The sequence below is a fragment of the Rissa tridactyla genome, chromosome W (assembly GCF_028500815.1).
Source record: "Rissa tridactyla isolate bRisTri1 chromosome W, bRisTri1.patW.cur.20221130, whole genome shotgun sequence".
NCBI lineage: Eukaryota > Metazoa > Chordata > Aves > Charadriiformes > Laridae > Rissa > Rissa tridactyla.
Window position 1 is genome coordinate 27,701,248 of NC_071496.1, and position 25,351 is coordinate 27,726,598.

General features: G+C 38.1%; 1 protein-coding gene across 1 annotated transcript in view; it reads left to right on the plus strand.

Annotated features, from left to right (window-relative positions):
* LOC128901977 (homer protein homolog 1-like) overlaps positions 1-19,441 on the plus strand; it is a 104,207-nt gene extending 84,766 nt beyond the window's left edge. Inside the window, exons 5-8 of the mRNA XM_054184197.1 lie at positions 695-851; positions 9,808-9,918; positions 11,604-11,684; positions 19,195-19,441. Coding sequence (XP_054040172.1) covers positions 695-851; positions 9,808-9,918; positions 11,604-11,684; positions 19,195-19,383 — 538 coding nt within the window. The 3' untranslated portion in view covers positions 19,384-19,441. The remainder of the gene's footprint in view (positions 1-694; positions 852-9,807; positions 9,919-11,603; positions 11,685-19,194) is intronic.
* Positions 19,442-25,351: the final 5,910 nt, after the last annotated feature.

Sequence of the window (25,351 nt, forward strand, 5' to 3'; positions counted from 1 at the left end):
GCCTTCCTTTCCTCATGAAGCTTTTACACTCGCAGTGTCCGACATTTGTTGTCCACTGCTGGGAGTGCACAGCTTCCTGCTGATATAATTGGCTGAGTATAATTCTTGCATATCTTATATTAGTATTGGGATTAATACTGGTTCTTTAGTATTATTGTTAATTATTTAGTCTTATCCTATTAAATCTGTTTATATTTCAACCCTCGTGTTTCTTTGCTTTCCCCGATTCCCCTTTCTGGGTGGGGAGGGGTCTAAACGACAATAAATTGTTATGGATCTTCTCAAACTATAACAAATACATATATATTAAATATATATAATATATAAATATATATAATATATATTATATTTACATGTTCTAGAATTACATGCTGTTGCTTTTGGGAAGCTGATGTGGATTTCATCATCCTTAACGTTTTATTAAAAAAATACCCTGTTGAACTGGGAGGGTAGAGGTTGTTTTCTAATAATCATATATCTATATTAAAAAATCTGTTGATGAATATTTTCTGAATGTAAAGTTTTTATGACTTGAGCACTTGAATTCTCATTTGGACATTCAGTCACAGGATTTTTGCATAATTCTATTTTTCCTGCATGTTTTGAAAAAAAATATAAGACATATTAAGAAAAAAAAAGATAAAGAAGAGATTTGAGGGCTAGGGCTCTGACCGTTCTCATTCTGTCTGTGCAGTTCGACAATCAGCAAGCACTGGGAGGCAGAACTGGCCACGCTCAAGGGTAATAATGCTAAGCTCACAGCAGCCCTGCTGGAGTCCACTGCCAATGTAAAACAATGGAAGCAACAGCTTGCTGCCTATCAGGAGGAAGCAGAACGTCTTCATAAGCGGGTAAGTTGAGGCAAATGGCCAGAATCCTTGAGGTGGAAGTACTGGTGACTGCGTCCGCTCATTTTGAAGTAAAATAAGCTTATTGCTGGGGCTTTAGGTTAATCTTTGAGACAGAAATTAATGATGACTAAAGAACACCGGGTTCTTCAGTTGGGAAATTCTTTTGTAGCAGGTCCTTTTCTACAGAGGGTTTTGTTGCAGGGTTATCTAACCTGTGATACTTAGGACATATCTGCCAGCTTTCACTCTTCATTTGCTGCCAGCTACATTACATCTGTTTCAGAACCTTCTCCGTAGCATTACACTTTAGTCCCTCTTGCATTTAAGCCCATAGAAACTTGACATCAGATCTGTAAGTTAAAGGAACCCTGTTGTAGTTTCCACACATAACAAAGACCAACAGCTTCCTTTCATCCTTGCACCTAAAGATAATGGATCAGAGAATCAAGCTCATTATACACAATTACAGATCTGCCTCTGCTTTCATACAGGAGGGGCAGGGTCCCGTTCCCTTCACTGTAAATTTTGTTTGCAGAGGTCATTTGGCAAACCAGAAATTAGAGCACAATGGGAGCAGAAATGCCAGTGTTTGAGAGAGGAATAAAGTGTGTGCAAGGTTGAAGGCTGCATTATGAAAATAAGTATATAATATTTTTATTTCTCTTCTCTTTTCACATGTAACTCTATATTGTATAATTTATTCATCTTTATTCATATGAATTTGTCATCATAGTTTAGGATATATTTTTGTACAAAGTGAAAGCAAGATTAGCATATGTAGAGGGAAGATGTCTTTGATGGAGTTGCATTAGTTTTGCTAATATCAGTTAACTTAGAAAAATATCAAGGAGATGAACTTAGTTAAGAAGATAAAAACAAACAAAAGCCCTGTATGCTTTTTTGCATGAAGACCGGTTTCATTAATATGTTGACAGAAGGGAAAGGTCAAGTAGCAAACATGTCAGACAATTTGGTTTTATATGCTGTACTCTCTTAAATGAAATAACATATGGCAATTACAGTTAGCCAAATCCTGCAAATTGTGAAGGGTTCTTTCAGCCCCGTGCTGGATCTGTCCAACTGGAGGCTAGTAGTCCCAGGAACAAGGATCATGTTGATCTGAGGAGGAGAAATTCAGCAGGGCTGCATCTAACCTGGGGGTCTGGAAGAATACCAGGAATTCCCTTGAGCTTGAGGAACCTGGGGAAATGGCAGGTTGTTGGGGCTGTCCCATACCCGGACTCACTTGCAGATGAGGATCTTGAAATCCCAGCCAAATGATTTGATAGGGAAGAATGACAATTTCTGTTAGACAGTAACTGCATGTGCCATGGCTGGCTGGACAAAACGCACGAAGTGTAATTAAAACTGGTGCTTTTTGCAAAGTGCTTTCATTTCAAGAAATTGGCAGTTGCTGACAAAATTGCTTTGCTTCAGAAGTTTTCCAGTCAGAAACAAGTTTGTCATGTGTGTTTGTATAGAGAGATTTTCACTTTGTCATCTCATTTAAGCTTCTCCTCTGGAAGGGTGGAACTTCTAACCTGTGCTGCAGGTTTGTGAATAGATGATAATAGTCATTGTTGATAAAATTATTTAAATTATAACCTTATATTATAATTACTATAGTGCAAAAGTTCAGGTGGATTTGATCACCAGATTCAGGTTTTACAGTGAAGAACTCATTGCTAAAACACGGGCATGATGAGGTAGCATTCTTCATACTAAAATGTATTAACAGCTTTTGTTGCAAAGCTGAGACAATACAGCAGCTGAATTATTTGCCTGCCTTGCCATGGGGAGACCCAATCAGACAAGACGGGCAAGGAATTGTGGTAGAAGATCCCTTTTTCTTGATGTTACTCTCACTCTTAGTAAAATCTTATTTAAAATCTGTTATTGAAAAATGCACTTAACAAATATAGGAATTTTTAGCATGTCACTTTGCTTATACCTGATACTACAGTTAACAGAAATAGTAACCAAGTCTTTCTAGCTACATTCATTAATAGCTGATTTTTTTTATAACCTTTACCCAGAAAATTTCCTGCAATTATTTTGTATTGCTGAGGGAATGCAAAATATTATTACATGGGATCATCTACACTATGCTCTTTTGATCACCTTTTACATGCCTTATCAAATGTTTCTGTAATGTGTGACCTTGGGGTTTGTTGATATCTCACATAGAATATAGGAACACTCTGTGCCTATGTCTCTCTGGGCATGCAGAGTACTGCCCTCTATTGGAATTGCTTTTAGAAAAGTATAGACTTGGCTAACTCTAGGCAAAAGTATGCAGATTATGTAAAAAAAAATCAATCTCAATCTGTTATCCATACAGTGTGATACAAGAGCTGTTCTAATCTGCATGCTGGAGACTGATCTTTTAAATTGAAATAGTGCCCCATTCAAAAAAAACCCGTAAGTCAGATACTCCTCTGTTACATAGATAGAAAATGTGCTGTTGAAATGGCAGATGCAGAGACTGTTGGTTATGGGATATGTGGTAGCAAGCAGTGTTAAGTCACTGTATCATGTTATCTTTCTGTTAGTTTTATCTGTTAAGCTCAGTATAAACACGTAGCTGCAACTGATCAAAAAAATGTTCCTCAAATTGGAGTCCATCTCACCTGAGATTATGCAGAAGTTATACATCAAGTCTAAGATGGTCATCTTTTTTAATTGCAATTCATGGAGAGACAAAAGCATGAAGAATAAGTGTCCCAGTCCAAGAAAACTAAGGTGTTGAGTTGAATTTGGTCCTGTAAGTGCTTGTCTTTCCCCATAGGATAATCATCTAGATAGTCCTGTAAACATACTTTTAGTCAGATGAAAGGAACCTCATCCTTAGTTCACAGAATCACCAATTAATTTAGCATGGAGAGGAATTTTGGAGGTTATCTGGTCCAATTCCCCATTGAAATCAGGGACAGCTTTGAAGTTAGAACCAACTCCAGGGTTGGATCAGGTTACTCAGGGCTGCAAGTCAAGTCTCAAAAAATGGAAATCCCACAGCCTCTCTGGGCAACCTGTTCCAATGTTTGACCACTCTTCTTGTCAAATTATTTTTCCTAATATCTAATTGGAATTTGTCATGCTGCAACTCGCATCTATTGCCAGTTCAGAAGAAAAATTGGTTTTGATACAAAAGAACTTTTGTTGAAAAAAGTTGAATAGAAATGCTCCTAGAAAAATTTATTTCAAAGTTTCAAGTTTTATTTCAAACAGAAGTTTGTAAATCAATTTGCATGTTCAATTGTAATGTAGTTGTTTTATATGGAAAAGTTGGCTGTCATAGCATCTTGCCCACTGGAAAAGAAGAATGTGTGTAGATATGTACGCATTGGAGGGATATGCCCACTTACAAGATCATAGTCTTTTATAAAATAGACCAGCCTCCAAAACGAAGAATGGCACTGCCAACACTAGGTGCTATATTTAGTTCAAATTAATAATACATTATGTGGCTTATATATAATGTAATTGTGGTATTCACTCCTTACGTGCTTTAGGTTTATATACAAGTTTTGGTGCCTGAGTCATCTGTTTGCAAGCTACAGCAGACTCACCCTCTCTCAAGTGTGGCAAATGTGGGGAAGTAATGCATATCGATTAGTAAACTTTGCATTATTATTTTCATCTTTAGCTTCCTCTTTATATAAATGGCCTTACAAATAGCCTTATTTACATAAATAGTTTCCTCTTTATATAAAAAAATATTTTTTATTGCTAATACTGTCATATTAGTTGAATTCTTATGGTACCTTTTCCCATAGTTTGAACTTTGTCATGTGGGATTCAAGGTCTCTGTGTTTTCAAGCCTTGCCAGGTGCAGGGATGAGGAGGAGCGAGGCCTGGGCACTTGACTCAACCTGGCCAACAGGATTATTTCATACCATGAACATCACATTCAATATCAATTAGAAAGTTTGCTGCATAGTCTCACTTTCTCCCTTGATGGCAGCGGTCCAGAGAACTTCTTGTCCCGGTGCTGGGCCCCTGAGGCCTTCCCTTCCTCCTGAAGCTGTTGTGCTCGCAGTGTCCGACATTTGTTGTCCACTGCTGGGAGTGCACAGCTTCCTGCTGATATAATTGGCTGAGTATAATCCTTGTCTATTTTATATTAATATTGGGATCAATACTGATTATTTAGTATTAATAATGTTAATTATTTAGTCTTATGCTATTAAATTTGTTTACATTTCAACCCTCGTGTTTCTTTGTTTTCCCCGATTCCCCTTCCCAGGTGGGGAGGGGTCATCGAGTGATAGAATAATTGTTATGGGTTTCTCAAACCATAACAATCACATTGTTTACACATTTGAAAATACCTAAACAAAGCTAAAATGCCCCTCTCTGATTTTGATTGCATTTTTAAAAATTAATTTCATTTATTATTTGTCATTTCTGATTAAGTATGAGATTTCCTCATCTATCACTTCAGTTTTTCATATTATCCTACATTTATTTGCTTTCTCTGAGGCCTTTATCTTCCTTCTCCCATTTGTTCTCTGCATTAATAATGCCTAGAGCTGAGAATAAACAGAGTACACATTCAGTGTGGATGAGTGCAAAGTTCTCAATAAATTAAAGTTTTGTGGTCTCTTCTGCTATATTGTGAGCTTAAGTCAGAAATACTGTACTTTGATATTTTGTCAGACATTATATTTTTCAAAAGTTTACTAAATGAGTGTATGGATTTTTCCCTCTAAAATACAAAGATAATAATTATGAGAAGATGTGATGCCCCATCAAGAGTTTAACTTGAGCTCTCAACCTTCTCTCCTCTAATCTGCTCAGAAGCAGTTTAACAACAAGGATTTCCCTTAAACAGGGTTGGGGAGCACTCCAATATACCTTGCATAGCTTTTCAAAGTCAAAGGGGTTCATGAATTTAGAACAGCTCGGTAACAGAAAGAAAAACCCTGAAGTGAGCTACTTCAGACAAATAGAATAGCATTGGTACTAACATTAATCCTGATATCATAGAAAGAAAAGGATTGTATGGTGATACACATTATGGAAAGTAACTCAGAGATTCATCTTTGTCATGTAAAAAATGAAAATTATACATTTTTTTCTTGCATGCTAACTGCTAAAGTAAATCATCCCATGACACTGAGCAATAACGCAGAGTAATAACACCAGTGCATAATAAAAGAGCTGCAGTCCTTGAAGATCATTCATCTGCAGGAAAAGAAACCTGAGGTAACAAGAGATGAAGGCAAGTGATAAAGCTCTAGGGTTTTCCTGAAAGAACAGAGAGGTAAAGTTTTGAATTCTAGACTGTTATTTTACCAGGATTTCCTAGGAAATAAGTTAAAATTAGCTTATTACGTTCCGGTTCTTTCATTCAATAAATTAAATAAGTATGAGGACATCTTATAGAATCATAGAATCATTTAGGTTGAAAAAGACCCTTAAGATCATCGAGTACAACTATAAACCTAACACTGTCAAGTCCACCACTAAACCATGTCCCTAAGTGCCATATCTACATGGCTTTTAAATACCTCCAGGGATGGTGACTCAACAACTTCCCTGGGCAGACTTTTCCAATGCTTGATAACCCTTTTAGTAAAAAAATTTTTCCTAATATCCAGTCTAAACCTCCCCTGGCACTACTTGAGGCCATTTCCTCTCATCCTATCACTATTCTACAACACAGTAAGATCTGGAAAGGCTAATTGTTCTAACTGTGATAGTCAAGTTTTTAGAAGACGTGTGAATATAGTGACTTCGGGTTTTATTTTTGAAATTACAATCTTGCCTTAAAAAAGAGTTTATGTTTTAGAGCAGGCTGTAATTACCTGCATGAGGTCCGTTATCCTTCTTACAGTGGAACTAGTTTCTAATAAAAAGAAATCCAGAGTAGTATTTTAAAAATCCTTGAGAAGAGAAACCATTGCGGAGGCTGACCACCTTCTTTGCATGGAATTAGGGGAGACCAAAGAAAAAATATGAGCATTTTATTTCAGGGGATATGTATTTTTATGTCAGATGTACATTTTTGCTCCTCCAATATCCATTTCAGCTATCATAAGTTTCATATTAATTTTTAAATGGAATATGTTGTTAGTCTTGACATTAGAGTATCAGAGCATTTCCTAGGACAGGATTTCTGAAATCCAGAATGTACTCTCAGCTCCCTTTCTATGCATGATTCCTAATATAAATAATCCACATCTAGACTTTATCAAGATTCAACCATTAGATAATACTTGCAGTTTACTAAAAAGACCTTCCCTTTTCAGACAGAACAAGTGAACCTGGTTATGGTAGTTTTGTTTTCTGAAATCAAAATGTGAATTTGGCTTTTTTTTATGGATGGTGAACTGAAGGCAATCCTTTCTGTCTTTTTCTGTTTGCCTTGATTTGTTTTTAGAGCAGATTTGCATTTAGAACCCAAGACTATTTCATTAGGGTGTTTTAATGGGAATTCACTTTCACTGAATGTGGGGTGATACAAAAGTGTCATATACAAGATTATAATTTGGAAAAGAAATAAAAACAACCAACCAAACTGTTGTCACTCTGGGAAAGGAAAAAAATGTTTTCACTGAAGGGTCCCTCATCCCCATCTTCACCATCTTTCTAAAAAAATAAGCAATGATTTAAGATCCTTTTATCTGCAAGTTATAAAAAACATACACAGACATGCCACAACATTTTTATGTAGTCAAAATTTGTAGAATAAAATGTATCCTATAATACCAAAACTCCATTGGAGAATGAGGAAATTACTGGAGTTAAATCCTCAGGATTAAAGGATGACATATCTGTACCGTGTTTGCTATTGCATGTATTTCATGAGCTGGACAGATAGCTGGAAAAATATATTCTAATTAGATTGCAGAGAAAGGGATGTTGCCTGAAGTTAGTCTTAGCATTAGCAGTTGCAAATAATAATGCATGTCTGAAGCTCAAAGCATCAATTTTGGTACACTTATATTTCCAAATATTCCTACTGCAGTTTCATTACTTTCTTCACAAAAATCAAGCAGAAGCAGATGATGGATTATTCCTCTTTCATCTCTGTAGGAATGAACAACTGTAGAAAACATTTTGATATTTCCATGGCTTGAGGCATCAGTGCCCACAGATAAAAATGTGTCCTTTTCAGCAAAATCTTTAATTGTTTTCTCAGTTGAAAAAAGTACTATAATGTTGGTAATGCACAAAACTCCCCCTGCCCCCAGGTTATCATTTTATCTATGGGTAAATCTTGGAAAACTACAATAATTAATTTTCTATCACAAATGATGTATATGAATAATACTATGTTTTCTGCATTTTCACATTTCTTAGCACCAAAAAACTTTCCAGAGTTTTTATTCTTGAAAGACATGCTAGAATTATTTTTATGATCGGCTTGTTTGCATGCTGTCTTGCATCTTACTGTCCACCATAAATTATCCCTGGAAGTGTTCAAGACCAGGCTGGATGGGGATTTGAGCAGCCTGGTCTAGTGGGAGGTGTCCCTGCCCATGGCAGGGGGCTTGGAACTAGATGATCTTTAAGGTCCCTTCTAACCTAAACCATTCTATGATTCTGTGTTTCTATGTGAAACTTTATACAGTTATTCCCAGTTGTGCTGAGCCATGCAACATCATTTTTCTTGTCATTGTGGAAAGCAAAGGGCTCTTTTCTTTTTTGTAGGAGGTTCATCTTGAATTATTGATGGAATAATATCACAGTCACAGTTATGATCCATTTAGGGATGTAACTCAATCAGCTAAAAATACATAATTAATACATAAATTCAGTCTCGCATGTGAGCACTCTGCCTGTTCCGCACTGTAGACCGGGATAGTAGACCTTGGATATTGCATTCCGCAATAAATATACGGGATAAAAATATATTTAGGAAACAAGAAGTTAATAGTGTCAGGTATATCTATGAAATAGGCTACAGCTAGACTGAAAATATGTTTTAATCTGTCTCTTTTTTTTTGCATTTCTGTAGCAGTTGAAGTAATTTCTGTATGAAGTTTAGAAGGAATTTCATGATCTGCTTGGCATTGAATTTAAGATGCTGAATAAAAACTATTGTTGTTTGAGCTCAGAAGTGTACATTTTTATCTCAAGAAAGTGGTTTGAAAAAATGAATCAGCCTGCAGCAAACATAGCTCAGATTCATTCCATCAATAATTGCTTGGGGAAGATTACCACTCAAAATATTTCTGTCACTCCCATTTCTTTTCATTCTGTCTAACCAAAGTCTTCACTCATGAAGCAGTTGTCTGTGTTGAGATTTGGTGCAATCTCCTCTCTTGGTTTCTTTGTACTTTGATTTGGTTTGTTTTCTTTGAGACATTCTTCAGCCTTCTGAAGCTTTGAGCAGTCACTGTCACTGAGCTCACATCAAGCCTGTAACTCTTTGTTGGACCTAAGCTTCACTCCTCCAGTCTTCCCAGCAGCCAAGCGTGCACTAGCTGTCTCTACAATGAAAACTTCTGCCTGGCATCCTCCTCTATTTATAGGCTGTTGACCCAAGATCAATATTTCCAGAAAACTCTCAAATGGCCTCTACTGAGAAGTTCTAGAAAAAGCTGCCTTGCTATCTTATTTCAGCTGATGTATTTCGCACTGAAGTATGCAGTTAAGTATAATAATCACCATATGCTAGAACAGTTAGCTCATTAAATAGTCACTAAAAAGGCCTTTCAGAATTTTTTTCCCTAAGTGCAATCCTTACCTGTATGATAAATGCAAAATAAAGGAGGAGAGACTAAGAACATTTTTTTTCTTTTTTAGAAAAAAATTAATTTTATGCAAAACAATTTTTAAAGGAATTTTATGCTAACTTCATAAGAACACCTTCACCATTTTAATCAACATAAGTCACCCAGAACTAAGGGTATATTTCAAATGCAGCTGTTTATGCAAAGAAGTTATAATACCTTGAATTTTTTGCAATTAATTCTGTATGTGTTGCTTCTTCTTATTTCAACAGGTGACTGAGCTAGAGTGTGTGAGCAGTCAAGCCAATGCAGTCCACACACATAAAACAGAATTAAACCAGACAATACAGGAGTTAGAGTCTATGTTGAAGAAAAAAGAAGAGGTATTTGCTAACATTATTTTTGGCTTTTCTGTTACATCATTTCTAAAGGCTTTCAATATTAAACTTGTGATGGCTGGTAAATACTGTATTATTTCCTATAGCTGTTAGAATATAAAATCCATTTTTCAGCTTCTTTGAAATGATTAATATTTTTCCGTGTATATAATTACATCAGTCCAATATAGAGATGGGTATCTGAACAACAAAAAAATGTATCATTTTTTCCTATTTGCTTTTACCGAGTATCTCTCTGCAAAAGTAAGTCTGCATTGAGGCATATGTAGTTTCGACAGAGCACTCATCACACTGATGCAGTCCAAATTCACTAAGAAGGGAAGCAGTCGTAAGCATGCTTTCCTTTTTCTGGAGAGTAGGATTTGGAGCAAGTAATAGATCAATGTCTTATTCAGGCCAATCTGTTTTTCAGGCTATGTTAATATAGTTGACTTTTATGATCCCTAAGATCCTTTTCCTTAAACGCATGCCAAACCCCCAGCCTGTAACTTGATGATATTTATTGTGCCGTCTGCCTTGGGCGGACCAGCAGCAGGAAAATACAAGGAATTGGAATAACACCTGTGCTGGCATGGGTCCTAGAGGAAAGCAGATTTGTGTCACAGAATGATCAAGAATCACCCCTTTATGGATGGGAAAAAGGAGGTGGAATGAGCCACATATGAAGTATTGTTTGCCCCTTGTAAGACCAGATCCCTTGAGCCTTCCATGACAGACACAGCGGGCACTGGTGTGCATGTTCAGAGGGGCAGTGTATCTTGCAGGATTTTGCCTCCAGTGGGGCTGTTGTTAGGTGTTTCTGAGGAGGACACATGAGACACACAGTAGTTATAGAATATCCTCCCAAAATGGAACAAAGCCTTTTCCAAACTCCCTCATACTTAAGAGATTAGCCTCAGGTTCGTAATGTTTCCCATTTTGGTGCCCATGCGCTTTTGAATTACGCTGAGCTGTTGGATGCAAAGAGATCTTTCTGAAAGGAGTTCTGGGAGGTGACTATGCCCTTCTGAGGAAAAATATTTATTAGTTTTAAGACTGATACCTTTTAGTTTCATTAACTGTTTCTATTCTTGTGTCCTGAAAGTAAGGTAAGAAAAGGTTTCTCTTCCATTAATTATTTTATCTATATTTGTTATTTTTATACCTTATTACTTTCTTCTTGCTAAATTAAAGACACATTCTTTTAGATTCTGATTCTGATCTTACAGAAATCAATGGTCAAAGCAGGCAATTTTTTGATGCTCAACCCTGATGCTAGTGACATAATAAGCAGCTCACAGATGAAAATTGGGGTTTTCACTTGAAACAATGGAGGATAGATTATAATAGAATTTAAAGTATAAAATTGTTTCTCTAATTACAAGGACTCTTTATTTTCTAGGAAAACATTACTTCAGATTTTTTGTGTGGGAGAGAAAGACTTGGACTTTTATAGCAAATAAAATGCTTGTCTGTGTTGTTTATCCACAACAGAATTGCTGTTTTGGGACTGTGAATCAGGAATATTTGAAGCAGAGCTTAAACTTCATGTGCTGCAATGGGCAGTAGCTAACTGCCAGTTTTGATATCATTGCAATGGCTTGCTCAGGAGAAGCAGCAGCAGCCAGCTTACCTGCACTGAGGCCAAGCCAGGTAATGTGTTGCTAGTGAGGTTGTTTCTTCTCCCTTAGGAAATAGAAAGACTGAAACAAGAAATCGACAGTTCCAAAGAGCTCCAGGCACAGAGGGATTCTCTGACCCAGAAGTTACAGGTGAGCTACAGTGCATCATCTTAATTTAGACAGAAGGGAAAAATGATCATCAAGTGAGCAGTTCGCATCAGCAACTTGTGCTATATTCACTGAAGGTGCCAGATAAATATGTAAGTTACATTGCGTTGTGAAGTGGTGGGTCGGGATGCTCCTTGGGAATTTGTACCAAAATTTCCACCTGCTGTAATTCATTATTTTTTCCTGAGTGAACAGACCCAAATTTCATTTACAAGTCCACAGAATAAGCTCAGGCTAGCAGATGTGCTTCATTGATACATGTTCTAGGCAATTCTGGTCTCATTTTCACTGCAGTGTCTTCCTATAGGTCTCGTGTTCCACTGAACTGTCAGGCTATGTATCATCATATTGGGATGAGTTTCAGCTTTTAAACATGCTTTGAGAAAGTAAAGGTTTAAGTGTTCTTGTGTAGTATAGACTTCAAAAAACACACTGACATTTTCTTGGAATTAGAATCATTGTGTTTTTACTGTTTTTTCTGGGTTGTTTCTTTATTGCGCATAAAGCCAGATACCTCAGCCTACTGAAAGCAGTATGCCCTCAGTATACCCTCACTTGCTACATCTGAGCTCCTGTCCTTCTGTCGCTGGGCTGACCAGCCAGCACAGACGCACCTCCCTTGTGAAACCTCTATTCTGAATGAGGCTGACCCAAAGGTTAGAGACCACTTGGCCAAACTGGACATTCACAAGTCCATGGGCCCTGACGAGATGCACCCGCGAGTGCTGAGAGAGCTGGCAGATGTTATTGCTTGGCCACTCTCCATCATCTTTGAAAGGTCATGGAGAACAGGAGAGGTGCCTGAGGACTGGAGGAAGGCCAATATCACTCCAGTCTTCAAAAAGGGCAAGAAGGAGGACCCAGGGAACTACAGACCGGTTAGTCTCACCTCTGTCCCTGGGAAGGTAATGAAGCGACTCGTTCTGGATGTCGTATCCAAGCACATTCGGGAGCAGGAAGTTATTGGAAGTGGTCAACATGGATTTACCAAGGGTAAATCATGCTTGACCAATCTCATAGCTTTCTATGATGTTATAACTGGATGGCTGGATGAGGGCAGAGCAGCAGATGTCATCTACCTTGACTTCAGCAAGGCTTTTGACGCTGTCTCTCATAACATCCTCCTTAGGAAACTGAGGAAGTGTGGACTAGATGAGGGGACAGTGAGGTGGACTGAGAGCTGGCTGTGTGACAGGACTCAGAGGGTTGTGATTAATGGAGCAGGGTCGAGTTGGAGGCCTGTAACCAGTGGTGTCCCCCAGGGGTCAATACTTGGACCAGTATTGTTTAACATATTCATCAACGACCTGGACGAGGGGACAGAGCGTATGCTCAGCAAGTTCGCTGATGATACCAAACTGGGTGGGGTGGCTGACACCCCAGAGGGCCGTGCTGCCATCCAGCGTGACCTAGACAGGCTGGAGAGCTGGGCAGAGAAGAACCTAATGAGGTTCAACAAGGACAAGTGTAGGGTCCTGCGCCTGGGGAGGAAGAATGTCAGGCACCAGTATAGGTTAGGGGTGGACCTGCTGGAAAGCAGCTCTGAAGAAAAGGATCTGGGGGTCTTGGTAGACAGTAAATTATCCATGAGCAAGCAATGTGCCCTTGTCGCCAAAAAGGCCAATGGAATCCTGGGCTGCATAGGAAAGAGTGTGGCCAGCAGATCAAGGGAGGTCATTCTCCCCCTCTACTCTGCACTGGTGAGGCCACAACTGGAATATTGCGTCCTGTTCTGGATTCCCCAGTTCAAGAGAGACAGGGAACTACTGGAGAGGGTCCAGCGAAGGGCAGCTAAGATGATTGAGGGATTGGAGCATCTCCCTTATGAGGAAAGGCTGAGAGAGCTGGGACTCTTTAGCCTGGAGAAGAGAAGGCTGAGAGGAGACCTTATTAATGTTTACAAGTATCTAAAGGGTGGGTCTAAGGAGGATGGAGCCAGACTCTTTTCAATGGTTCCCAGTAACAGGGGTAACAGGCACAAGCTGGAACATAGGAAATTCCAATCAAATATGAGAAAAAACTTCTTTACGGTGAGGGTGACAGAGCACTGGAACAGGCTGCCCAGGGAGGTTGTGGAGTCCCCTTCTCTGGAGACTTTCAAGACCCGCCTGGATGCAGTCCTGAGTAATGTGCTCTAGGCAATCCTGCTTTAGCAGGGGAGTTGGACTAGATGATCTCTAGAGGTCCCTTCCAACTCTGAAATTACGTGATTCCGTGAAAGCTTAGTTGGGTTTAAATTCTGAATTCAGATTTCAGAGTTTTGATAGGACTGGAAACTCAGGCATTAAATAGCTCCAAATCCAAAGTGCTGAAAGGTGACCCTCACTGTTCTGTAGCCTGACCTAAATCACGCTGAAAACAAGCCCTATCAGACTACCACAGCTTAAAATTCATTAAGCAGATATTCTTTGAAATGCATTACATTAGTTGGAACTTCCTTGAATCTCATTTTAACTACAGAATAAACCACATAAGAACAAAATGACTTTATTCATTTTTCCCCATTCTTAAGTCAAATTATTTGGAAAAAGTATGTTATTACAGTTATTAAAGACTGTTTTGAATACACCTGAGCTTGCCTATTCCACTATTCCAAAAATTGTTGCTGGCTTTAGACTAAGCATGGGAGTTTTCAGCTGAAAAGGAATTTATCTGAGAGACTCAAAAGGAAGTTATAATGAAAGTTGTAAATTGTTCTAGGATTAGCATATGCAATAATTTCAGTGTAAGATGACATGAAAAGTAACAATGAGCCAAGAACTAGCTATCCTTAGAATTATGAGACACTAGTAAGATGAAAGATGTTTGAGAATTAGAAAATGCTAAGGTTTTATTAAAAAATATACTTTATAAGAAGTCAGTAGCTTCCTTTTGGTATATTTATCTTTAGTATCCAAATGGATATATTATGTATGTATTTCCATATGTCACACTGTAGGCAATCAGTTTCTGAAAACGGTTCTATATGATTCTGTTCAAATAAATTTAAAGCTGTCTTAGGATCCAAGTTAAAAGTTGCCTTTTGTCATCATGGTTTGGGCTAAGTTGGCCAATGACAAGACAACAGATGCTCTCCCCCACCTCTTGTTCCAAGGAGAGGAAGAAGAGAGATAGAGCAAGTTATGAGTTTAGAAAAAAAAAAAACTACTTTAATGAAATACTAATAATAAAAAAATAAAAAGGAAATAATGAACTAGATACAATATACACAAAACCAGATCAAGCTCCCAGGGAGACATCACTGGCAGGCACTGGGAAAGTTCCAGACTGGACTCAGTGACAAATGGGAACTAGAACACACTGACTCAGATCAAAAGGCAGATGAGCTGACAGGGTTCCCCTCAGACATCGGCCACCGAAGCAGCAGGCCACCAAAGAGAAGTCAAAGATGAAGAAGCAACCTGACCTCTTTGATCCCTCAGCTTTTATACTGAGCATGGCAGCTGGGATGGAATACCCTATTGGTCAGTTTGGGTCACCTGTCCTGTCCCCTCTTCCCCACAGGTGGGACCCCTCCACAGGGTAAACAACTGAGTCAGATGACCCAGATTGCCACAGTAACAAGTGTAAGCAAGAGCCTCTCTCACTGAACAGAAAGTTGGCTCTGCTCTACCCCAAACCAGGACACCTTTCTTCAGTTTAAAGCTTATTACTGACCTGATGTAGCCCATCTAAAAGATCTTGAATCTTTGCTTTGCTATGATCTTCCTGCTTTGATAATACTGAGCCATTTCACCCTATATCTGTGATATCAGTGAAATGGTGTTTTCTTCTGTAGCTCCAAACTAACCATCTCACATTGGTTCACTTTTAGTTGATTCATCATCTGTTTTCAGGGTGATTGTCTCCAGGGTCCATATCTGTTCAGCTCACTCTTTTTTCTTCTGCTTTATTTTTTCCCTCTTGTGTTTGCAAATGGATTATGTAAGTCTAAAATATTTTGGAATATAGCCTGTATGAAAATCTATATGCAAAGAAATTATTATTTCAAGGTGTATTACATTTGTGACGCACTCATATCAGGGAATGAATTAGAAATTCATCATTGGCAAATTCCAGTGAAGAGCAGTATGTTATTGCTGTGAAGGGTAAGTATTAGGGCCCTTGTTACTTAATAATTTCATTAGCAAAGTAGAGAAGACCTATCAATGAGTCATGATCAGTGTGACTCTCGCAGTAAGTCAGAGTATCTTTATTATTGTGGCTGATTCCTAAATATAGCTGTTGTGTATGGTTTGAATATTTTATTCAGATCCTTGTACTGAATTCCACAAAAGATGATTACAGTGCAAACAACAAACATAACTTGTTAATAATTTATTTCTTTTCTAAAACAAAACAATGTATGACAAATGATTCTCCCTGCTGTAAGAAAAGCTTGAAAAAACAATGTAAAATAAACCTTGTAAAGGGCCCGAATGTATCAGAAGAGTTAGTTTATTGTTAGATGAGATTAATTGCAAATAAAGTTAAATGACACAACTAGGGGAATAGATTATATCGCATGGACACCTCTCCATTTCTTCACATCAAGAAGCAACAGTTTTGAGGTACACTGACTAGTAATAGGAAACTGCACGAGCTGGACATGGACTTGTAATACAATACTATTGCAAAAATCAGTTATGCTAATCTAGGGTAAATATGCATAAGGATCAAATGTAAAATTTGTGAAGAAGTGTTTTCCAGAAATTAAAAGCAACAGCTTCCCATAAGTCATTAAATATGTTTAGCACAGGTTAGGGAAAATAAAACAGAAGGAAGTATGGGAGAAAGTATATCTGAGGAAGTGTTTGGGGAAGCTAAATGTATATGGATTAGGAAAGAGATATCAAGAATGGACTATAAATAAAGTATACAAGTTGGAAGTTTTAACAAAAGAAGGGAATGCTTTTGGTTTGAAGAGATAGAGGGCAAGGACTAGCAACGGAGAGTTAAAGGGAAACACCTTATGCTGAATATGTCTAGAAGTTCCTACATCTAACATAAAGCTTTTGGTTTTACCTGGGTGCTCCCACCTAACAGCTCACAGCAAAACAATTCCTCGGTTTAAGAGCATCTGAGGAGGGCCTGAAAGATGATGTTCAGTGCTAGATACAAGCCAATAGGCTGCTCTTCACGCCCAGATGTCATGAAATAAAACCACATACATATCCAGGGATTTGTTCCAGTGATCCCTTTCATCATTGACTTGCCTACTTACAAAAATTAATTATCTCTGAGGTAAGAGCAGTGGCAAGGAGACTTCCTAGAACACATGCATTTGGTGCGTAGAAGAGGAGCAGTGACAGGAGAAGCAGGAAGCGTGAGCAAACATGGAAAAACAGCAACTGGTTTTGTGTGAGCTAAAGGAAGAACTGTATCATTCCTGCAAAGCTGAGAGGACCCTGAATTTCCCTTTTCTTTCTGTACTGCAGTCACTTGGCCTCAGAGGGTCTTGAACCCATGCAGTCATTACACTGGGTAGTACTTGTCAGTACTGTTTGGAGGGCAGGAGTAGAGTCAACGAAGGAGAGTCTACAGAGTGTATGGACTGGGTTATAATCAGTTAGCTTGTTCATTTATAGCAACGGTGGGGTAGTTAATCCTTATATAAGCATTTATGTATTTTAGTTTATATTATTTCTACAAATACTCTTTTCAGTTAGCTTCTTTTAATGCTTTGGCGACTATATTATTCAGTGTTAAACAGATTAAACTAATTCTGCTCTTGGTCCTGGCAGCAAGGGGTAATTCCTGCTCTCAGCTGTGCTGTTCGAGACCAGTGGCCAAAACTCTAACTTGCTCATTTACAAACAAGAAGTAAGGGAGGTATTCCAGTTCAGCTTGGATGTAATCCTTGGATGCACAAGCAACCACAGCGATGAGGAGATCTTATCCCCAAGGCTCTGCCTTCTCCACCTTCACCACTGCTGGGGGTCCCAGAGTTCTTCCCCTCCTGCAGAAGCTGGGAGCTGACACTGAGTTCTGGCCACATCATCTCCTCCTCTGGCCAGAGGTGCAGCGGACAATCGATGCTGCCATCTCACCCCTCACAGATGTAAAGGCCATGGACTTTGACACAAAGCTGCCATTTTATACCTGTTACTCTTGACTACCCAAATACATATTCTGTATGGCTCAGGTTGTTACTTATGGTTAGCTGAGATCTCTCCAATGTAAACATTAATGTATTTGTTAGCTTTGAGGGAGACAGAAGAATCATAACAAAAACAGTGGGAAAGTGGGAGGACAGAAAGCAAGCTCATGCTGGGAGGAATGACTGCTGCCAAATTGCCCACCCCATGGCTGTGTGAAACTAGTTGTAAAAACTCAGAGCAGGCCCGTTAAAGCTTTGTGACACAAAACCACTGTAAAGGTAAGTGGTGTTTAAAAATGTTAATGTATGTAAATATGAATACACTATGCACTTTTCCAGAGAATGGCTACGCAGGGTGTATGGTGTACTAAATACACTGTCCCTGTGCTACCTTTGAGAGTGTTTTTCATAACTGAAATTATGAAATTCAGCAACAAATGAGACAAATAACAATATGCTATTCCAGACCCACATGACTGCTACATTAGTAATTTGAAAAAAGAGAGGGCATCCAGTTTGCACAAAGCAGAGCAGCTGTGACCTCCCTCCCTCACGCACAAGCCAGAGCTGTGAGGGGTCCCAACAGGCAGCGCTCCCCTCCCGCTGGCTGGCACAAGGGAGCATCTCTTACCCATGAATGAGAGTTGAACTTGCTCAGGGTCAGATCCCCTCAGCTATGTGTAATGTGCTGCTGCTTCATCTTTCGAATCGCTGTATGGGAACAGCTTGTCTGTAACAGCACTGGTGGCTCACGCACTTTCCCTGCTCCCACGGCTGCACTACTGCAGAGCTTGCAGGTGGGAGCTCGGGGGCACAGTACAACTAGACAAGACATTCAGCTTGCACTTGCTGGTTTAAATTTGTTACAATCGATTTCACCTTGACATCAGTCTTGCTAGTTTATGCTTCTGTCTTAATTTTCAGGGTGAAAAGGCCTATAATGTAGGACAGGCGTAAGGTAGTACTCCTCCATCAATAAAGCAGTATTCTGGATGAGCTTCTATATTTAATGGGGGCTGTGTACTTGAGCAATTCATGTTGTCTAAATAAGGGAATACTTGAACTTAAGTAAACCTTTGAGAAGCTGTTTTCAGTAGGTTGCATATTTCTGAATGATAGAAGCGATAACTTACCAGAACATCACATCTGTTGTTCACTGACTAAATTTTATCCCTGTCCAAAAGTTTCTGTCCTTCAGATGAATTACTGAAAAAAATGGAGGAAATGATAGTATATATGCAATCCTAATAACAATTTTGGTTCTGGTTTTGGCTTAGTGGAAAATGTAAAGGGTCACAATCACAAATTGTTTCAAAAACCAGTTGACAAAAATAGCACACGAATACCAGCAAGAGGTTAAACTGCTTTCTGTTTGCAGACAACACATTAACATGTTATGTATTTTCTCTGAAGGAAGTAGAAATTCGAAACAAAGACCTGGAAGACCATCTGTCTGATCTAGAACAACGTCTGGAGAAAAGTCAGAATGAGCAAGAAGCTGTTCGCAATAACTTGAAGACATTTTTAGAAATTCTTGATGGAAAAATATTTGAACTAACAGAGTTACGAGATAATTTGGCCAAGCTAATAGAATGCAGCTGAAGAAAATGGGATTTCAGTGTCAATCAGCTTAAAGATGCACTGTCTCTCTTCATAGGACTGTGTTGGGCTCTGCATCAAAGTTGCACAAAATTAGAAACTGCTCTTCTGAGAGGGCTTGTTTTAAATTTGAGTCATATTTCAATGTAAAATTTAGAACTCAGCTTGTAGCTAGTTGAAGAAAAAACAACAAACTTGAATTACAAATTACCTCCTTGTACATTATTGGCCATAGATAACTTGAAAGATATTAACAGTAACTGAATGCAATCCTTTTCTAATTATCAGTGACAGAAGAATTAGCAGTGTCCCAGGTCACATCCCCTTTTTGTGATAGACACAATATAGTTTATCTGCTGTTTTATTTATTTAAGATATTTAATTGCTGTGTTTTGTGCAAGAACTGTATTTTGTTGTTCTTAATAATTTCTCAGGATACTTTCCACTGTGGAGCAGCAGTGCTGTTATCAATTTATTCTTGCCAGGAGTGAGAGAGAGTTGCATCTTTAATTGAAACAAAGTTACTATAACTGCTTGTATAAAGTTCTTCCTTTTGGGGTTTTTCAGTTAGTTGGTTGGTTGGGGTTTTTTGTTTATATATATATACACACACTGGAAGATACCGTATTTCTTTATGGAGCTTACTCTGGTGTTCTACACTATTGTCCAATGTAAGGTTTACTTTTTCATATGAATTCCATGTAATTACAGTGAGATACTATCTTCCACTTACCTATATTTTGAAGCCAATCAATGATGGCAGGTGAGTCCCTCAGGAAAAAAAAAAAAAGGGGGCAAAAAACCCCTGAGAATTTTAAATGTAAAATTTGACATGCACAGATAACAAAAATAGCCAGTTGTTTGTTTTCTGGCCATGATACATATATCGACTATCTATGTTCAATTAACTGTTAACCTGTTCTGCAGGAGACTTTTTCAGAATGTCACATGAATTTCAGGTTTTATGAATAGTGGCTTATGGGGAGCATTGTTTATTACAGATTGCATTAAGGGAATAGAGCTATTGCAAGAGATTACTCGTACACTGAACTTGTCCAGCCAACTACACCAGGCAATATTCTGAACTGTTAACTAAATGTTTAAAAACAAGAAAACGAATTCAATTAGCCTCAGTGAGTAGGTTTTAAAGTTGTTTTGATGTAATTTTAACAGACTTTTGACAAACATGCATTTCTTTATATAACAGATTTATTTTAAAAAAAACTCTGAAAGCTAAGCCAAGTGTCATGTATCTTGCATCAAAGTACATTTTTGCTATAAATTGCTTGTAATGTTGAAGAGGACTTTTTAAAACATATGAATGAGTGTCAGACTTCAAAGTCAAAAGATGCACTGACCTTTGTTTGCTCCCCAAATTAATTTGAATGTTAAACATGAAATCTAGCTGCTTATTAAATTTGTATAATACAATTTTCTCCACTTAGAGACTGCTAGTCAAAACTGGAAAATATAAGTTTGTTTTTATGTGTGTACTGTGTGTATATACCATATAATACACACAGGTTCTCATTCATATCAGAAATACATGCTTTATTTCTAAAATACTGGGTTTTTTCTTTAGCATTAATTTATCAGGTGTCCTATGACTAGTCAGGAAAATGGTTTAGGTCAAATACTAAACCATCATGTATTATATTGTATGTAATGTACACAATGTTAAAGTTTCCTCCATATTTTTAGGGTATTTTCTCAACTATTTTATTTATTAAAAGGGTGGGGGGAGCTTGGTTCAGCGTGCTACTGGTTGAAAACTTTGTGGTGATCTACATGTTTTTCATTCAGTGGATTTTAGACGGTGGCGTGTATATCTTCATCAGGTCCAGATGAGCAGATACAACCAGGTTTTAAATTACCTGGGGATGTTTTGGCCTGATTCTCTTGTCACTTGCACTGCTATAAACCAGATGTGTCCTCGATGTGATGTCAGCAACAGTTAGTTGGCATAACATCTGTAGAAGTGCAAGTATTTCTATGTATATGTACACAAATATGTATATACAGAACATGGAAAAATTTAGATGTGCACATTTTTAATATTTTCCTATTTAAATTAAATTTAAAAATGGAAATTGATATTTGAGAATTTCTTTTCTCAGTAGATATGCTTCCTTTCCTTTTTTTAAATAATACAAATACTGAGGGCTGCACCTTTGAATTCCCAAATAGTTGTCAAACATAAATATGGGATAAGGTGGACATACGTGCACATATAAATAAAACCCTATTGCAAAGAGTATTTTTAATGTTTATTTACAGTAGTGAGTGTTTAGAAATTGCGACCTAAAGTTCATACTTAGGTGGTTATACCTACTGTAGCCTCTCCACTTCTGTTTTAAGATAAAACTTTGCCTGTTTGAAGCATTACTTTTCCCAGAGACAGGTATTATGCATTGTATCTATCTTTGATGAAACTATGGGAATATGTATACCAGAAAACAGCGTTGAGTACTATAGCCTGAAAACATGATTGTGAACTTGCACAGGAGGGGAGAGCAGTCACATCACGTATAACTTGTTATATGGCAACTACAGTCTTGTAAAAAAAAAAAAGAATTACACAAAAAACTAACAGAAATACCCAACAAAAAAAATCCAAAAGAAAAATCAAAAATACACTTTTTATTTTGAAATACACTTGCTGTATGTGCAAGTGATAGCAGCAGCTACCTTAATCTTTCAGGTGCTACTGGATTTTGCATTAGCGTGTTATGTTGTGAAATCCTGACTTTGACATAAAAGATTTTTGTAAGTATATCCCCATCTGGATAGTTAGTTTTTGGAGTGTCTTGTTCATAATCTGTATGCCTCAGTGATCCAGAAATTGCATTTGTCTATGTGGACAAAGTAAAAACGTGTGAATTAATCTGTCTGTTACAGACTGGGAATTCCTTTTCCTGGCTAATATATCCAGGAAAGAGGCAAACAAAATGAACTGATAATGCAGAAATGCTGTTACAAGGTCTCTAAGAAAATAAATTTTCAGGTATAATAAATATATAAAGGGCTAAACCAGATGTAACACAAATAAGTATCATTTAATGTTATTGGTGGCATTCCCAGGATAATCCCTTTAAAGAAAACCCTGCAAGAATGAACAATGCATCAATTAAAGATTAATATTTTGGGATGGGTCTTTTCAGTTGTCAGTTGTGGAAGGTCGAGGCCAAATATAAATCTGATTAGAGATTAGGTCTGAATGTCAAAAGACAATTAAAAAACCCCTACAACCAACCATCAAGAAATTCTGTCCAAATGCATGTAGTTCAGTCTCAGTAACTGGACATGCCAGTTAAGTGCACAGCTACACACTGATTTTTTTTTCAGGGAATGGACCTGACTCTGCAAAGCAATGTTCAAATTGTCTTGTTTACATTTTCTTAATATGTGCACTACCTCTGAATGGTGCTAAGCAGAGACCATATCATGGAATAATAGGTATTTTTAAAATAAATTTCTATTTTTGCTTAGTAGCATTAGTTCCTTGTTATACTCCACTTACTTCAGACAAGTAGGATAAATTTTCCCCATTATGTTAAATGTTTGGTAACGATGAACAGAGTTTTGTGTTAGATCCTGGAGTCAGTTCATCTCATCTCCACTGTTCTGGCCATGCGACATAGCTGGAAAGCAGGTGCAACTGTTTATATCAAAAGCCCTGCAATACCTCTAGATAGTATGGATTCTCACACCATATGGAGTCTCGTAGCTTGCCTGCCACAACCTCTCGGAGACTTGTATCTGCCGGTACTGCCTCTGAGCTGTTGGCAGCTCATCCTAGGACCAAAGAAACACAAGCGTAATTTATACCCACTTTCTTTCTCATTGTCTGGTCTTGCACAAGCAAAGTTCAGCTGCAACAATACATCTGGCAGTTTTTGTCATTTTCAAATGCAGGCATGGGAAGGAGTAGTAACCATCAAAGATGGTTTAGATTTTTTGGGGAAAATGTCAAAAATATTGCCTTACATGGACCTTCACAATCAATATGTGCATCCAGATGCTAAGGGGAGAAGGAAGACCTACACTGACAAAGTATGTTTAAGTGTAATCTGCATGTATGGATTCCCCCCTTTGAGGTAAATTAAATATGGTCATGCAGATATTTGCAAACTTAAGTTTTTCAGAGAGGGAACAAGATCTTTGAAATTCTCTGAGTCTGGACTGTATTTTGTTAAATGATGACATAAATTTTCTCTAAACAAAACAAAGGAAATGGGAAGCAAAATGATCTTGTACTTCCCTGAAAGAGAGCTATCACAGCCCTTAACTGTGGATGGAAATGTGAAAATTAAATCTACTTTCTCTGCATTCTTTTTTATAATTCCAGCAGTGTTTCTCAGGAACCAGAAATATGACTTTAAAAGCAGTGAAAGGCATAGCTCTCTCTTCGACTTTCACTTAGTGAGAGAAGCCAGAATAGTAATGTGTAGTCGAGCAACTCAAGTAGTATCTAGTGTGAGCATCCTGCAACAAAGTCACTACTGCTCAGCTTCACTGCTACAGTCTGCTAGCCATGTGGAAGCTAGCTCAAATGTGGATGCACTTGCTGTCTGTCCCAGAGGCGTCCCCAGAGGGTTTGCTGTCCTTTGTTCAGAAGCTTTTGGTTTATATTATAGCCCTTTTGCTCCAGAGCATTCTGCACATTTGCTGATTTGTATGCAGAGAGCAAAAACAGAGGGAAAATTTTGTTCAACAGATATGAGAGAAGCAGAATGTGTTGGTTTGATATAGGCACCTTTTCCCCACTTCTTTGAAAGAAAAATAAATTTTGAAAGCATTATTTAGGGTGGTTATTATTATAATTTCAACCTACAAAGTAAAAACTTTTTTATCCTATTTTTCTTGTATTTTTCCTTTTATGTGTCTATGTTCTTTTCTCCTGCATAACATGGAACAGCTAAGCACGTGTTTTCAATAAATGTAAGAAAGTGCTAAACTGCTTATGGAACCAGATAGATACATAATAATCCAGTGCCCTGCTCACCAGGCAGGCACATCAGCAACCCAAATGAATAGCACATAAAAGATAGCTGCTGCCTGTTGTGTCTGAACATTTCTTAGCCTCAGTGATGGAGTCAGACAGCCAAAGAAGCTCAGAGAAGAGGCAACAAGGAAGCATCAGGAAGTATTTTGAATCAAAGCTGGCTAAAACAGTGAGCAATACAAGTATTTTCAGAAGACAGAAGTCTGTATGCTCTTTATTGGTAAGGACTGCATTTCAGAAATAAAAAATTCCTATAATGTGTGTTTAACTCCTCAAGTCAAAATACAGTAACGTCTCAGGATTGGCAGGCTGTTTTCAGTGAGCTGATTTTCCTGATAAAACAAAGGGATCATATACCAGGCAGCAAAACTTCCCATCAAGCCAGAGGATTTCAGTCATCACCTAAGGTAGGAGACAGGATTTTTTCAAAGGAATTAAAGCAACATTTGGAAACTTCCTTGAGAGAACCTGAGCAGAGCTCTGTGCAGCAGTTGCAATGTGCCTGAGTCAGACTGGGAAATCCAGCTACAAGTGTTCCAGTCTGGACTGGCAGGATGGGTAGGTAGCAAACTGTGTTGTAGGTTCAAAGATTCATAGAATCATAGAATACCTGGTTGGAAGGGACCTCAAGGATCATCTGGTCCAACCTTTCTTGGCAAAAGCACAGTCCAGACAAGATGGCCCAGCACCCTGTCCAGCTGAATCTTAAAAGTGCCCAATGGTGGGGAATCCACCACTTCCCTGGGGAGATTATTTCAATGGCTGATTGTTCTCATTGTGAAAAATTTTCCTCTTGCATCTAATCAGAATCTCCCCAGGAGTAACTTGTACCCATTACCCCTCATCTTTTCCATATGACTCCTTGTAAAAGGAGTCTCCATCTTCTTCGTAGACACCCTTTAAACACTGGAACGTGGTGATAAGGTCTCCCCTAAGCCTTCTTTTCTCAAGGCTGAACAAACCCAG